The sequence below is a fragment of the Streptopelia decaocto genome, assembly GCF_964273445.1.
Source record: "Streptopelia decaocto genome assembly, chromosome: 23".
In the NCBI taxonomy this organism is placed as follows: domain Eukaryota; kingdom Metazoa; phylum Chordata; class Aves; order Columbiformes; family Columbidae; genus Streptopelia; species Streptopelia decaocto.
This window is the reverse complement of record NC_138678.1, coordinates 313,916-329,630: the sequence shown is the minus strand read 5'-3', so window position 1 is coordinate 329,630 and position 15,715 is coordinate 313,916. Positions and strand designations below refer to the sequence as shown.

Genomic DNA, 15,715 nt, shown 5'->3' with positions numbered 1-15,715 from the left:
CACGCCAAAACACACTCCCACCCATGCCGCCTCCAAGCCAAACCACAGCAGAACCCCCCAAGGAAGGACAACTTAAATACACTCGCTTAAAAATCAAAATACCCACCCGGCCCTCACCAGTGCTGTGCTGGACGGGGGGGCGTATAAATACAGTGCAATAATTACATATATTTTGCAATGACACAATTCAAAGCCGTATCCAGCCCCATGTCCTGGGGTTTGTCCCGTGCTGCATCCCAAGCCCATCACCGCGAGTGATGCTCCCAGTCACCAGCTGATAGCATCCCTCCTCCCAGTGTGCTCCAGTGTGGATATCCCCAGCACCAGTAGCTCCAAATCCCTCCTCCCAGTACACTCCAGTTTGGATATCCCCAGCACCAGTGGCTCCGAGAGGCTGTGTGGGGCTGGTACAGGCTGGGGGAGAGGGGCCCCTTCTCCATGGCCTGGCCAGGGATTTGCCAGAGCCGCTGACTTTGCAGGTACAGCACCCACATATGAGCTTCACCCCCTTGTCACCCAAAGGTGACTTCAGCTTTGCCACCTGATTATTTTTTTAAGGATATTCCACCCGTGGCGGCGGGAAACGCTGCTCGAAACAACCCGGTGTGACCCCGAAGAACCAGTGCGGGGTTACGGCGGGGATCCCAGCGCTGGAACAGGACCTGGCTGCATCCTTCCCAGGGACTTAAACCTCCCAGAGCCCAGCGAGGTGACAAACACAGCCCGCAGGTGATAACCAACCCAGGAGAGCGAGGAGAAGCCACCCAAGGTGGCCGACACCAGACCCCCCCCCACCACCTGCCAAAAACCCAGCACTCCCTGCCCCACCCCACGCTCTCCAGCCGCCCCACAGAGACCCCACACGCTCAGGACACGAGTGACCAGAGGGAACAAAGACAACGGGGAGTGGCGGGGGGTCAGTGCTTCAGCAGGTCCCCCAGGTCATACGCCTCAAAGAGGTCGGTGATGCCCTCACCCTCCAGACCCCAGAGATAGTCGTCCTGTTCCAGGGGGGGCGAGAAGGTGATGAAGGGTCCTGAGTCCAGGTGGGAGGGGGGACAGGGCAGCTGGTCCTCTGTCTGCTGCAGGAGGTGGTGGGGGGAGCCCAGGAGCCCGGCTTCCACCTCCAACAGCGAGCCAGCCCCCCCTGGCACGGCGAGAGGCAGAGATGGGGGTGAGGAGGGGGTTCCCGTGCACCCCCAGCTCTGGGAGGTGGGGTGGGGTGGGTGTGGGGCTGGCTCGGGGCTGTTTAGTAGGCAAGGGGGTGCGGTGTGGTGCCGTGGGGAGGTGACAGCAGAGGGGACGCCGTGGTCCTTGGTGGGGCTGTCCTCCGGGATCTCCTCCGGGCACAGATACACTTCAATGGGGCCATTGGTGCTCTTGAGGTGGAGCTGGAGGTTGTCCTAGGGGGGGGCAGAGCAAAGTTTAGGGGGCATCCAGATGGGCACCCATATCCCAACCCATTGTCCCCAGCCCATGCGGGGTCCATCGCAACCCCTAAAGAACCCGCTCAGGGTCAAACGACCCCCCGGAGACACCCCAAAACCACGCTCGTGTGACAGACACAACAGCACCCGCCGCACCCCCAGCCCCGACCCTGCTGCAAGGGGGAGCAGCTCCCGCCCCACACACCTCGCTGAGGTCCGGCACCTCCATTTGCGTCTCGGGAGGGGCCTTCACGGCGATCACCGTCTGCTCCTGGAAGCTGCTGATGGCGCGGAGGTCCTGGTAGGTGACATACGCCAGCGTGGACGGGGACAGTATAGGAAAAAGAGCGACTGCAAGCAGGACAGCTCAACCCTCCCACCCCAGGGGAAGCCAGCTGGAGGAGAAGGGGCTCAGAGGGGTCCCTGTCCTTTGTCCCCAGGACCCTGTCCTCCCTCCCCCTGTCCCCAGCAAGGATATCTCTGGTTGGCTTTGTCACCAGCCAGCTGCCGCAGCTGCAGGGCACAGTCCTGCAGGAGCTGGTCCAGCGTCCTCTCCGTCCTGGCCAGCTCGGCCAGCTCCTCCCGCAGCGCCTGCTGCTTCGCCGTCACCGCCGCGTCCTCAAAGATCCCCGTCCCCCTGCCAGCGGAGACGGCACCTGAGTGACAGCATGTCCCCCAGCCACCTGTCCCCGTGTCCCTCCCCCTCAGCATCACTCACATCCACTGGATGTTGTTCTTGGACTTCTTGCGGATGAGCTGGATGCCCTCCAGCACGTTGGTGATGTCGTAGATGCGCCGTTTCTGGACCTCCAGCACCTCGGCCGCGCGGTTCAGATCCACGACGCCGTCAGGGGACTCGTTCAGCAAACGGATGAATTTCTTGGTGAGAAGCCCCAGCGAGGTGTCGTAGCGAGTCTTCTCACCGGGAGACTTGGGGGCTGCAGGAAAACGAGATGTACCCCATTGTCTCCTTAGCGCGGGACGGGGGATGGAGGTGACACAGGGCTGGACATGCTGGGGACATTAAACACTGTACAATCCTTAACCTGATGGAAAAATAACCCTCCCAGGGAGTTTTCTGCCAGTGCGATGATTTGAGAGCAGCAGCATGGAGGGGTGGGGGAATGGGCACTGCTCCCACTGTGCCACCTCGGGTCACTTTGGGTGGTGCTAGAAGGGACATCATAGCACTCTAAGAGGGGACATCAAGGGGGTCTGTCCCTCTCCCAACCCCCCCACCGTGTCACTTACTCCTGGGGCTGGGGACCTGCACCAGCGTCCTGCCCTTCCCCTTGGGCGTGCGGAATTCGAGGCCCTCCAGGTCCAGCTTCCTCTTGGCCTGGAGCAGGAGAGAAAACCCCATTTCAGGGCTGAGCCAGACCCCCCCGAGCCCCCTGGACCCCCACTCAGGGCATCATCCAAGCCCAGGATGGGGGGATCTCACAAGACACTCATCTGGTTGCAAAACCCCTTTTGGGAAGGGCTCCCGCAGCACCCGGCAGGGAGAGCATGGGGGGGGTGCTGACACCCCCTGTGGTTTCCTGCCCGCTTGTGCTGCAGCCCCCAGCCCCCCCGGCTCTGCAGGGAACCCCCCTGGGATTCCCCCTCGTCTCCAGCTCCCGGCAGCTCCTCGGGGCTGAGCTCTGAGAACGCTGTGGCTCCGGGTCAGATCCTCACGCTCCCCCCGTTGGGGTGCAGGGTTTAACCCCCCCGCTTCACCACCATCAGAGGCCGAGGGCACCCAGCTGCCGCCAGCACACCTGGGGCCAGCCTGGCTCAGCCCCCCCGGACCCACGGGTGCCCCAGACACGTGCACCCAGCTGGAGTGAAATCGGGGTGAGGTGGGGGGTGCTGGGTCCTGGGAGGGGGGACACCTTCCCACACACACTGTTCCATCACCAGGGCAAACGGGTCCTTGAAATCACCCCTAAGGGACCCCCCCGCAGCATCACTCGGGGACAAAAGACCCAGGGAAGCAGGGGGTGCAGCAGAGCAGATGCAGAGAGAAGCTGGGGGGGGTGTCACCAAACCACCCCACTAATGGACACAGATTCCCCAGGACCCCCTCACAACCCCAAATATGAGCAAGGGGACTCGGGGGAGGGGGACGCTTTGGTTCAGCACCAGAAAGCAACCCCAAAGCCCATCCCGTTCCCCCCCCCCCAGCCCCATTACCTGCTCCCAGCCCGGGCTGTCCCACAGGGTCCCCCCCAGCACGTCCCGCATGGTGCCCGCTCAGCACAGCTCCCACAGCAGCTCCCCGGGGAGCGCACCCCGCTCTGCAGGGCAGGGCTGGGCAGCGTTCCCACCCGAGGGGGCCGGCGGGAGAGGCGCCGGGGGCTGTTTTCCGCCCCCCCAGGGAGCCAGGTTGGTCCCGAGCTCCTGTGGGAATCTGTTCCCTCCCTCCCTTCCCCGAGCAGGTTTTCCCCAGCGAACGCGCCTCCATCCCCAGCCCCCGCACCCCCGGATCTGCCCCCGAGCTGCCGGCACCCCAACGGTTAATGCCGAGCGCATGGGAAACACCTGCCCCGGATCAGACCCCAACGCATCTGCCAGCGCGATTTGGGACGGGGCGGGGGGGGCGGGGGGCACGATATCATCTGGGGCCCCCCTGCTGCTGGCAGCCAAACCCTTGGTTCTCTGAACACCAAGGGCTGTGGCCCCCTGTGTGTCCCCATAGCTAACATAAAGGGGTCAGCTGCACCCATCCGCCCAAGCTATGGGGAAACTGAGGCACGGGAGCGACACAGGGCAGGTCCTGGTGTCCCCAGCTGACCTCTCAGAGCCACAGCCACCGAGGTGGTGTCCCCTACCTGTGTGCCAGGGGGGGACCGAGGGGGTCCCTGCTGCTCCCCCACGGGCAGTTCGGCCTGGGGGGAGCTCAGTGGGCTCGGGCAGGGGCAGGACCCCACAGCACTGGGACACACCAGCGAGGGACAATGGACAAGGGGGTCCCTCCTGTGTCCCAGCTGCTGTCCCCCCAGCCAGGCAGGATTAGGCACACAACAGCTGAGCAGAGCACGGCGAGGGGTTCCCTGCGCCCTGCCAAGGCTGGGGGGGTGCAGAAGGAACTACAGCAGACAGGGGGGCAGGTACCAAACCCCAAGATCCCCCCAGGGCACTGCAGGACCTCCCCACACTGTACACCAGCCCGGCTTCTCAGGATGGGGGGGACACAGCAGCTACACCCCGATATGATGCTGAGGGTGGGAAAGGAGGCTCGACCCCCCCCGGGTGAGAGCAGGAGCCTGCTGGGGGGGTGAGGAAGCCAGGGGGGTGCAGGCTGGGCCCCCCGCCAGCTCTACCTGCCAAGCAGCCCTGGGCCCAGCCCTGGCGCCAGAGGCTACACCCTGCGCCCAGCCCAAGCATCAGAGCAGCCCTTTCCCCCGGGGGGGCCGCGGCAGCTCCTCCTGCCAACGTTTCCTTTCAACAGCACCCGCTGCTTTCCCCGGGCTTGCCTGGGCTCTGCCCGGCCCTTCTGGCCCCCCTGCCCCCCCGTGCCAGCCCAGCATCCCCACCCCAGGGTGTGGGAACGCGGCGCCCGGGGTTGGGCACCCAGAGCTGGCGGGGGGGCCACAGGACACCCCGGCATTGTGTCACCACACCGGGGATACTGCTCATGCCAAGGAGCCACTGGATCAGGCTCGCCCAGCTGCTCCCTCCCTGTCTTTGGGGTGGCTGATGGCTAGGGGGGTACAGAGGGATGCAGAACCCCAAGATTTGGGGGCTTTCAGCCCCACCCTGGGCAGGGGAGGGAGGGTGACCCCAGCCCTAGTCCCAGGATGGGGAGACCCCCCTGTGTGGGGAAGAAAGGCTGGACCCCCACCCTGGGTACCATTCAAGATGCAGCATCTCCATCCGCTTCCCCAGCCCCATCCCAGCATGGACAGAGCAGGGGGACTGGCCAGAGACCTTCCCCGGGGACGGCTGGAAGGCTTGAGCCACAAAAAGCCCCCCAAGGGCAACAGGACGGTCACCACCCTTCCACCCATCCCAATCCCCCCAGGCCCTGCACCCCAAAACATCTCCCCTCCCGCCCACGCAGAAAAACCCTGGATGGGATCAAAGTGGGACAGGATGGCCCTGGGTCACCCCAGCAGCAAAGGGGGTGCTGCTGAGCGGTTCTCCCACCAGGGAAGGGGCTCAGCCCAGCACCCATGGGGGCTGCCCCCCTCCTGCTGCCCCGGGTGCTCTTTGCAGGGGCGGCTCAGCCCTGCCGGCTCACGATGAAACCACAGCGGACTCTGAACGTCCTTGTCCTGGCACGGAGGTGGCAGGGAGAGCCACATGGACACATCGCTCTCCTGGGGCTCCTTCGCAGCCTCGAGCCCCTATAAGAGATCCCAAGGCCCCTACAGATCCCATATAGCCAAGGAGCAGGGTGAATACTCAGGATGGGACTGGCACGAGCTAAAGCTATTCTGAAAATTGCGTTTTAATGGTGGGAAACTCATTTACCTGCTCCAGGACCACAAAATGAGAGACTAAGGGAAATCTGAGACTTTTTCGGACCATGGGAGACAACTCATCCCGCTTTCCCGTGGCCGGACGCAGGGTGATGGGCTCCCTCCAGCTGGACCAGGTGAACCCTGGATCGTTTATAGGGTACAAATCCAGCAAAGCAGGTGGGAGCGGCTGCAATTGCCCTGGTTGGGAATCGGGAGGAAACACTCATTATCTGATTGCCCCGGATCTGCACACAAAGGTTGTGCCCATAAACGGGGTGGGGGGTGGGGGGAGCCCTAGATGCCACTGTCACAGGTTGGAAATGGGATCTCCAGCAGCAGGAATCAGATCACGACTTCAGAGAATGGGATGGGGAGAGAGGAGAATGTCACGTGCAAGCCACCAAGGGGGATGTAGGAGCACTTCATGTCCCCAAGTGTCACACGAGCCCCTCTCGACCCCATTCAGGGGACAGTCATGGGCAGGAGCCCCCCCATCATCCCCTGGCATGGGTGATGATGATGATGATGCCAAAGAGACCATTAGCCCAAAAACCTCTTGTCCCCAAGTGTCACTTGAGGACACGCACTTCATGTCCCCAGATGTCACACAAGTCCCCCAAGACCCCATTCAGGGAGCAGTTGTGGGCAGGAGCACCCTGAGCATCTCCTGGCTGGAGCCTGGTGTGGGTGATGATGATGGTGGTGATGATGATGATGCCAAGGAGGTCGTTAACCAAAACCCAGCTCCGCAGTGATGCACGGAAACGGGACTGTGAGTTTGGGGGGCGCTTTAGTGGGGGGGACAGCAGCACAGGTCTCTCCCCACACAACAGCCCCCAGTCAAGCAGGATTCGGCATCTCACACGTGTCAGAGACAAAGAGGCCGGGAAGGAGACAGGTGGCTCTGGAGCCCCCAGGACGGGGATGGCAACGGCCCAGCAGCCCCGCAGCCACAGCACGGTGCGGGGGAGCAAAGCCACCCCCTGTCCCCCAGCCACGGCGATGTCCCCAGCTGGCACCGAGTGTCAGGGACCGGGGAGAGGAGGGGGAATCAATAAATAAATCAAGCCTTGAAAAAACTCAATGGAAGTTGGAGGGGTCTGGGATCCCTCCCAGGACCCAGGGAGAACAGAGCCCCACAGTGAGGGCTGGACACGCGCCCGGGCCGGGGCGGGCAGGAATTAAATGCCAGCTGCCAGCGGGTCCGACCAGCCGGGGGCTCTGCGGGGGCCCTCCGGGAGCAGAATGGGGGTGGGCAGAGCCACCCACGCACCCCAGTGCTGGGCATGGGGCCAGCGCCCGGCCTGAGCCTCAGTTTCCCCCTTTAGGGGCAGCTGGGCTCTGCAATGCAGCCCCGACCGTGGGGCTGGGGGACAGGGACACAGCCAAGAGCCAGCAACTCCCTTCCCGTGCCGACCCGCACAGCTCCCAGCATTGGTGCCTGGGGTGTCCGTGGAGGAAGGGGATTGCTTCAAATTCACACCCCCCACCAACAAAAAAAAAGGCATTGCAAGCCCCACTGTAACCGCAGGCAGGAACCAAGCTTGGGCAGCAACACTGAACCACCCCTGCCCTGTGTCCCCACAGCTCCCCAGGTGACAGGTCACCCCAGGGGTCGCAGCCCCAAAGTGGGGACAAGCAGCAGGCAGGGACGGTGCCCCCAGCCCTCACTTCCTTAACCTGGACAGAAGGTTTGCGAAGGGCCCGAGCGCCACGGCCGGGCTTGGGGGTGTGAGCCAAAGCGCTTGCAAGGCGGACAGAGAAAGAAAGGGCCGAAAAAGGCTGAGAAGCGGAAGCCGGGAGCCAGTTCTGCAGGGGAAGGGAAGTTGAGAAACGCCTGAGCCATTTCACTGCGACTTCTGATTTCAAACCTCGCCCTCCCCCACCCCAAAGAGACATCTGAGGGGGGTGTGGACCCCAATAGAAGCTGCACATATGGAAGGGGGGGGTGCTGTACCTCCTGGGGTCACCCATCCTCTGCTCCCTGCCTTGCACGGAGACCCCAGCCCCCTGTCCCACCCAAGTGATGCCCAAGGAGGGGCTGGGGTGCAGACACCTTACCGGCAGCCGTCCCGCCGAGGCCGAGCGGAGGGTCCTGAGCTGGGGGCTCTGGGGGGTGCCATAGAGACCCCCGTCCCGGGGAGCGGGGACGCTGACAGCCGCTGGCGTGTAGACCTGGGTGAAGGAGCCGGCGGGCACCAGGGGGCTGCCCAGGCTGGAAACCCCCCGCTCCACGGAGCCCATCACCGACATGACCTTCTTCGGGTGGTGCTGAGGTGCGGGGGGCGGGAGGGCGGCGCCCCCCCTCCCCGGGGCGGGGGACACTCCCCTGGAGAGCCGCAGCATTGCAAAGTCCTTTCCGAGAAGCCCGGGCAGGGGGAGGGGGCAGAAGCACCCCGCGATTTTGCAACGGAAGGATGGGTCACAATCTCAGTGGTGGCATTCTTTTTTTTTGGGGGGGGGGCGGTCTGCTGGGCGCTGACCCCAGCCGGTCTCCAAAACCACCGCCCCCCCGAAAAAACTGCAGAGAAGCAACGCGGTGGCGGCGTCACTAAAACCGGGCGGAAAAAGCGTCTTTACCCCAGAAATCGCCCTTATTGGGGCCGGGGCAGCGGGAGCGCAGCCCCCCCGGCCCGGTGCCCCGCGCCCGGTCCCTCCCCGCCCGACCCCTCCCTCCCTCCCCGCCCGATCGCTGCTGCTTCCCCCCCCCTTTTTTTTTTTTAAGCGCCAAACGCCGTCCCGCGAAATTCGGATTTCCCGCGGAAGACGCCGCGCGCTGATTGGCTACTGCCGCCGCCGCCCCGCCCCCATGCGGCAGCCAGCGGCGCCTCGCCGGGAGGGGCCTTAAAGGGACCGCGCGGAGGCGGGAGGGAGGGGCGGGGGTTGCATGCAAAGCAGGGGGCGTGGGCTATTTGGCACCACCTGCTCGGGGGTGGGGGGGGGTCACTAGGGTTGGGATCGGGACTGCGATTAATTTTTTTATTAATCATTTTATTTATTTGAGGACACGCCCCCCCCGCCCCCCAATCTGTTGGGTTCCAGTCTGGGGAGACTGTGACCCTTCCCATCCCCATTGCCCCCCCCAATCACCAGCTGCAGGGACCCTGAGGTGCAGGGGAGTTGCAACTATTTAGGAGACAAAACATTTTGGGGTCCTCCAGCCAGAGGGTGGTCTGGCAGCAGTGCCCCCCCACCTCCCCACAGGCAGGGGCTGGGCAGGGGTCAGCGCTGGTGGGGGGGGCAGGGACCCCAGAGGGACTCAGCGTGAGCAGGTTTGGCCCCCGGTTCGCTCACACCATTTCACACAACCCACCACACGGAGCCCCCAGCCATCAGCCACTCGCCACGTCCTTGGGGTGCGTCAGGTCTGCCTGGCAAAGGGGGGGGAAGGTGGGGGTACAGGACTCCCCATTTGGCCAGAGGGTATTTCAGGGTGCAGCGGTGGGAGAAAGCACCAAGGCAATGGCAAATCCCTGGGTGAGGGCAACTCCGAGACTTACTGGGACCAGTAAAAGGCCCCCACAGCCACTGAGCTGAGCCCCAGTTTAACCCTGTTGAGGCCACCAAGCCACAGTGGTTGGTTGTTCTCCACCATCTGGTTCCTCTCCATCACCTGGTTCTCCTCCATCATTCTCCTCTCCACCATTCTGCTCTCCAACATGAGGTAGCTTCATCTCCAGGTCTGGGATGCAGACGTTCAGCTGCAGAGACAGACTTTCTTGCAAAGAAGCCTCTTGGAAGACAGACGGACAGATGGACGGACACACATACCAGCACCGCCGCCTCTGCTGTGGGTGAGGATGGATGCCAGACCTCCAGACTCCAACCCAGCTCGGCGGGGGGGACAGCCAAAACTTCGCCAGGAGCCTCTGATGCTGGACAGACGTGTCCCTCCTGCTGCGCGGGGGCTTTGGGGTGGAACGAAACGCCTGGCAGCAGTAAAGCCACCGCGCGGCTGGACACCGTGTCCCTGTGCCAGCAGCACGGCTGAGTTTGGCAGCTCAACCCACCCAGACCTTCATCTTCCTCCCTACGGGGAGAAGGCCGCTGCTGTCACCATGTCAGGGCACAAAGACAATGCCATGCCTGGCAGGGCGGATAAATCAGTGTCACTTGGCTGCCTTGGGCTGGCTTCAGCTGAGTGAGCCTTGGGACAAGGACATTGGGGTAAGGGTTCTGGGGGGGCTCAGGCTGGCAGGATGTGCCTCTACCTCCTCCAGTTTGGACAAAGTGGAGATGATGTCCCCACACATCATAAATGTGACCTCGCTGGGGTAAGGACTGTCCAAGAAGATGGTCAAAGAATCATTTTGGTTGGAAAAGCCCCTCAAGCTCATCGAGTCCAACCATTAACCCACCCCAGCACTGCCCCATGTCCTGAGAACCTCATGTCTGTCTGTCCAACCCTCCAGGGATGGTGACTCCAGCACTGCCCTGGGCAGCCTGTTCCAATGCCCCACAGCCCTTTGGGGAAGAAATTGTTCCCAAATCCAACCTCTGCCTCCCCTGGCGCAACTTGAGGCCATTTCCTCTCATCTTGTCACTTGCTACTTGGGAGAAGAGACCAACACCCTCCATGCTACAATCTCCAGATGCGTGACAGCCACCAGTTGCCACCCCCCCAACCCAAAAGAGACATCTCTCTCTGGAGAGGTTTTGCCTCGGTTGTGCATAACTAGGCTGATTCCACCCCGTCCACCCTATGACCAAGGCAGCGAAGAGGTTTGCAGCAGGTCCTACACATTGAGCTCCTCACGGATCTCTTTGCACTCTGATGTTCTTGCTGCTTCCCAAGAGACACTGGACTTCATGCAAGATCTCCTCGCTCAGCTCGCCCCACTCACTGTAGGTGAGCAGGTCCTGGGAGATGTACCTGGAGACCCCGTCCCCATCACCTTTGGGCAGAGCTGAGGGTTCATGTGGACACCCCACCGTTCAGCCGAAAGGGTTAACGCAGAGGTGTCCCCATGTCCTCTTCTCCCCTGGCTGCATGCAGGAACCAACCCTTGTCATCAAACAAGCCAAGCCCAGAGTCCAGCACTGCGGAGATGGAAATCCCGGCTGATGGTGGGTGCAAAGTGCAGATCTCTGCTACACCACCTTCCAAATCTCCACTTCCAGCCTCTTCCTCCCCACCCCCAGTGATAATTTTTGTAAGAAACACTCATTTTATCAAAATACTCTTGAGTTTTGGCTGTGGTGGAAGAGCCGTGTAGCTCTTCACCCAGGTCATCTCTACAGGGAACCACCACAGCGGGAGGAACCGGAGAACGTCCGGGTCCTTCCCGGGGGGGAACCGGAGGGGGTCCAGGACCTTTCCGGGGGGGAACCGGAGTGGGTCCTGGTCCTTGCTGGGTTTGAACGGGAGCGGGTCCCGGACCTTTCCGGGGGGGGAACCGGAGGGGGTCCCGGTCCTTGCCGGGTTTGAACCGGAGCGGGTCCCAGTCCTTGCCGGGTTTGAACCGGAGCGGGTCCCGGTCCTTCCCGGGGGAACCGCAGCCCGGCGGTGAGCGCGGCTGTTCCCCATGTCCCCGGCAGGCGGCAGCAGCGAGCCGCGGCTGCGGAGCCCGCACCGGCCCGGTCACCGGCCCGACCCCGGTACCGGCATCCCCGGGCATGACGAGGGACCGTGGGATGGGAGGTGCCGGGATTGGTGGACACGGAGAAGGAGGGACGGAGGGACAGAGGGAAGCTGGGATGAAGGGACACTGGAGCACAGGGACAGACGGATGGAGGAGAGATGCAGGAACAGAGGGATGGAGGGACACAAGGACAGAGTGATGGGGGGTCACAAGAGTGGAGGAACTCAGGGATGCAAAGACAGAGGGATGGAGTGATGCAGAGACAGACAGAGGGATACAGAGACACAGAGATGGAGGGACTTAGAGACAGAAGGAATGCAGAGAGCGAGGGATGCAGGGAGGGAGATACAGGGACATGGAGATGGGGGGACACAGAGATGTCAATTAGGAGCCTCTGGGGTGGAGAGTGCCAGAGGAAATTTGGGTGCCTCCAGGAAGGTGGGAGGGGAGGTGGGGGTTTTGTTCACGCCTTTCCCACATTGGAAATCCCAAGCATGCCTCAGTTTCCCCACTCATTTACAGCGTGGGAACTGGAGCAGGGTGTGACTTCAGCAGATGTCGAGGGCACTGGGAACACCCTGTGCTGGACAGGATGGGGCCAACAGGCCATGTGGGCTGGCTCAGGTGCCATCCCCAGCAGAGCCCAAAACACACCAGGCGCCCTGGCTCATCCCCACCCACAGAACCAGGCCGGGCTCCAGCCCCTCAGCACCATCGGGGGGGACACAGGGGAGGGCAGCTTGTAGGGCTGGGAGCAAACCCACGGCACTGAGGGATCGGGACAAGGTGCTGGGGGGGCTGTGTGTTTGGATTCGGGGTTCCACACATGTGCTTGTGTGTCCCTGCTGGCTGGGTTGGGGTGTGCATGCATGTGCGTTTGTGTGTGTGCACATGGGTGCCCTTGTTTAAGGGGTGCACGTGTGTGTTGCACCCCTGTTGCAGCCCATGCATATTCACGCGTATATACATGTGCACACACGTGTTTTGGAGAACCACGTGTGCAGCTTGTACCTTGTTGTGAGTGCGTGTGCACACGTGTGCCTGCCAGAGCACGCGTGTGTGCACATGTGAGCACCCTCACTGGGGTGTGTATTCCTGCACCTATGTGTGTAAGTGCACATGCACATGCAAATACACGTGTGTGCATGTGTGTATAAGCGTGCACAGGCACGTGTGTGTAGATGTGTGTGTAAGCATACGCAGGCATGTGTGCACACACGCACACATGTGCGCATCACGTGCACGCTCACACTAAGCACACGCCCACCCTGCAGCCTGCGAGCACCCCCACGTGCCCCGAGCCCACGCGTGAGCGCGCCCGGCCGTGCACGCCCGCCCAAGGCCACGCGTGTGAGCGCAGCATCCGTCCCAGCGAGGCGGCGGCCGCTGGCGGGGAGCCGGGGCGGCGGGGGGGCGGGGGGGCCAGGCCTTGGCCGGGGCAGGCAGCGGGGAGGAGGAGGAGGAGGAGGGAAGTGCGGCTCAGACAGTGCGGCGCCAGCAAACACCTGCAAACAGCTCCGGGCACACAATGGCAAATACAGGTGGGGAACCGCGGCCTCCGTCAGCGCAACCGATTGCATCAGACTGCGGCTCTTGCCAAGAGGCGAGCGAGCCGGCCGGGCCGGCCACCGGCACAGCGACAGGGGACAGTGGCCTTTACCCCCCCCGGGGCTGTTATTTTGCTCTACTCATCCTCTTTTTGCACCCATGATATGGAGTGGGGAAGATAAAAGTAAAGCCTGGTTTACTCAGCTGGGGTGGCCAGGGGCATTTCTTGCACTAAATCTGCCCTGCAAGGTAAATCTCAGTCCCAGCAGGGCAACAGCGGCTATTTTTAGTTGTGTTTTTTCTACTTTTTCTTTCTTTTTTGTTTTGTTCTCTTTCCAACCAGGGTTTCCAAGCAAAGGCCTCGGCGTCGCCCCAGCCCTGGCTGGGGGTCCGGGCAAGGTTTGTGCCCCCCGGCCATCCCCGGGGCCTGGGAACAGCGGGCGGGTTCCAGGAAAGGCGCCGGGATCCGTCTGCCCCGGGGAGGAGGCGATGGCCCCGGGAGCCGGCGCCAAACCCTCACCCTGCCAAGAACCAGAGCCCCCAGGGAGCCCCTGCCGAGGGAATCCCCAGCCCGACCCCCCAGCGAGGGGACAGGGACAGGGGCCACCTACGCTCCCTGGGGTTGGGAGTCCCCTTTTGCCTCCCCAGTGCCATTTCCGTCCCAAAAGCCCCAGCAGAACTAGTTTCTCCCATCCCACCAGTGCCTGTCCCCACTGCTCCCAGTAACCCCAGCCCCAGCTGGCTCATTAACAGCTCCCATGGGTTCTCTCATCCCAGCTGGGGGGGCCCATCATGAGCTGGGGTGCTCACGCTGCAGGGACCCCCTTTTTGGCGGCTACTTAGACTCACACCCCTCCGGCTCATTCCTGGGGTGCTTTCCCACTCACCCCAATTAAATCTCTTTGGCACATCACTGGCCCAGCTGGAGGACTCCAGCACTGGGGTGAGCATGGGGACGCTCACCCCTAACCCACCCCTCGCTTCCCCTCCCAAGCTAAAAGCCAGTGGAGAAGGCAAAACCCTATTTTTAGCCATCAGTGCAGTTCCCAGAAGCAGCAGCTTCCAGCTGGACACCCTCACCTGCCTCCCACTGCGCTGGGACAGCCCCGTGTCACCCGGTCCCACCCCATCTGTGGGTGCCAGAGGGTAACCTGCCCTCGGGGAGCCTGGGGACATCAAGCTGGGAGGCAGGAGGGATGTTCCCAGGGGTTCCTGATCCTGTTGGACCAGCTGTTGCTTTTCAGATGCACCACACGCTGCTTTTCCTTGTGGAAATGTCCACAGACAAGGGGTGCTTGGGGGTGCCAGCTGCACCCCAAACTCACCTTGGCCATTACAGGGCCGGGGGCTGAAGCTGGTGCGTGCGGGGGAAGGTTTGATCCCCCTGTGCCCCAAGGCCCCTCCTGCCTTTCTCTTCCTTCCCTCCTCCTCCTCACATCTCACAGCCCCCGACCTGGCTCACCTGGATCCTGCAGCACCCCAGGGACACCCCAATACTGCAGGGTGAGCATCCACGCCATGCCTGACTGAGCCTTCAAAACGGCAGCAAAACCAGAGCCCGATGCAGGGGATGGAGCAGATGCTGCTACAGGTGGGAGGGTTTGAACCCCACGGAGAGCCCCCCCAGGCCTGACCCGAACTGCAGGCAGGGCCAGCACCTTCCCCAGGGAGCAGGATCCAGCCCAGCTGTGCTGCAGCCACGGGGCTCCGCAGCTGAGCCAGGGCCAAAGGGAAACCGCAGCATTTATCCAAAGGGAAAAGAAAGGCATTTCTGCTCCTAAAACCCCTTCCTCCGGGTGCTGCCCCCCTCCCAGCCCCGGGGGGGCCAGGCCAGGCAGGGCTGTGTGGTGTGGATGCCACCTGGGGAACTGCGAGGCTCAGAGCAGCCGTAATTAGAGCCAGGGCAGCTGCAGCCTAGAAACTCCCCTTCCCGTGAGGGGAGTATCCTGGGGGAGCAACATCACCCCTTCCAGCCCAAAAGAAGCTCAAATCCAGCCCAAGGGCACCAGTTGGCAGGTTTTGGGGATGTTTTTTTGCAAGAGAGATAGTGGAAACCCGTGGAAAAAAAGCATCTTCCCGCCCCCCCCCCCCCCCCACGACCAGGGCTCCAGCTACATCTCCAGATGGTCCCCGGGGCTCGGCGGTGTCTTCACTCCTTCCATATCAGATAAGCAGAGCAGCACCCAAAATAGCTGGCAGACACCTCGGCCGGGAGTCGGCAGCCTAGGGTTAATTCCTCCCATACCTGAGCTGACATTTCAAAGCTATTAAACAATTAATGAGATTCCTACTGTAACCTTCAGCAAAAGGGTTCGGGGCTCCCACCCCCAGGGTGCTGCTCTCCCACCCCATGGGTGCATCCCACCCCCCTCCAGCCCAGCGATGGGGAAAACGCATTCAAAACAAGCTATTTTTTTTTATTACGTAAAAATGGTAACTTTTATAAAAAGTTTTTATAAAGCAAGTACAAGGCATGTTCGCAGAAATTCACCTTCCTGCACAAAAGGTACGAAAAGTTATACTCTAGTATAGAGCTCCACAATACACGAGGCCACGGCCCCAGAGAGTTTGGTTCATACTCGAGGATATCCCCTCCCTCCCCAAAACCCCCTAGTTCCCCCCTCCCACCCCATATTAAACACCTTTAAAAAAAGGACACGCTGCTATAATCCAAAAATATACAGACAACCGCCTCTTCATCAGTCTGTGA

The 15,715-nt window shown here is 62.1% G+C and overlaps 1 protein-coding gene across 1 annotated transcript; it reads right to left on the bottom strand.

Moving 5' to 3' along the window:
* Positions 1-148: 148 nt before the first annotated feature.
* Positions 149-8,517, bottom strand: E2F2 (E2F transcription factor 2). The gene is made up of 6 exons (XM_082071380.1): positions 7,937-8,517; positions 2,679-2,766; positions 2,146-2,365; positions 1,906-2,064; positions 1,633-1,747; positions 149-1,403 (listed from the first exon to the last, which is right to left on the bottom strand). The coding sequence occupies exons 1-6, from the start codon at positions 8,219-8,221 to the stop codon at positions 918-920; spliced, it is 1,353 nt and encodes a 450-aa protein (XP_081927506.1). The 5' UTR covers positions 8,222-8,517; the 3' UTR covers positions 149-917.
* Between the last annotated feature and the right edge of the window lie 7,198 nt (positions 8,518-15,715).

Excerpts from the sequence above, each read along its gene's own strand:
- E2F2 (XM_082071380.1), bottom strand. The coding sequence starts at position 8,221 with ATGCTGCGGCTCTCCAGGGGAGTGTCCCCCGCCCCGGGGAGGGGGGGC. Across the intron at positions 2,065-2,145 it reads AAGAACAACATCCAGTGGAT|GGGGACGGGGATCTTTGAGG; the intron begins GTGAGTGATGCT and ends CTCCGCTGGCAG. Across the intron at positions 1,404-1,632 it reads AGGTGCCGGACCTCAGCGAG|GACAACCTCCAGCTCCACCT; the intron begins GTGTGTGGGGCG and ends GCCCCCCCCTAG.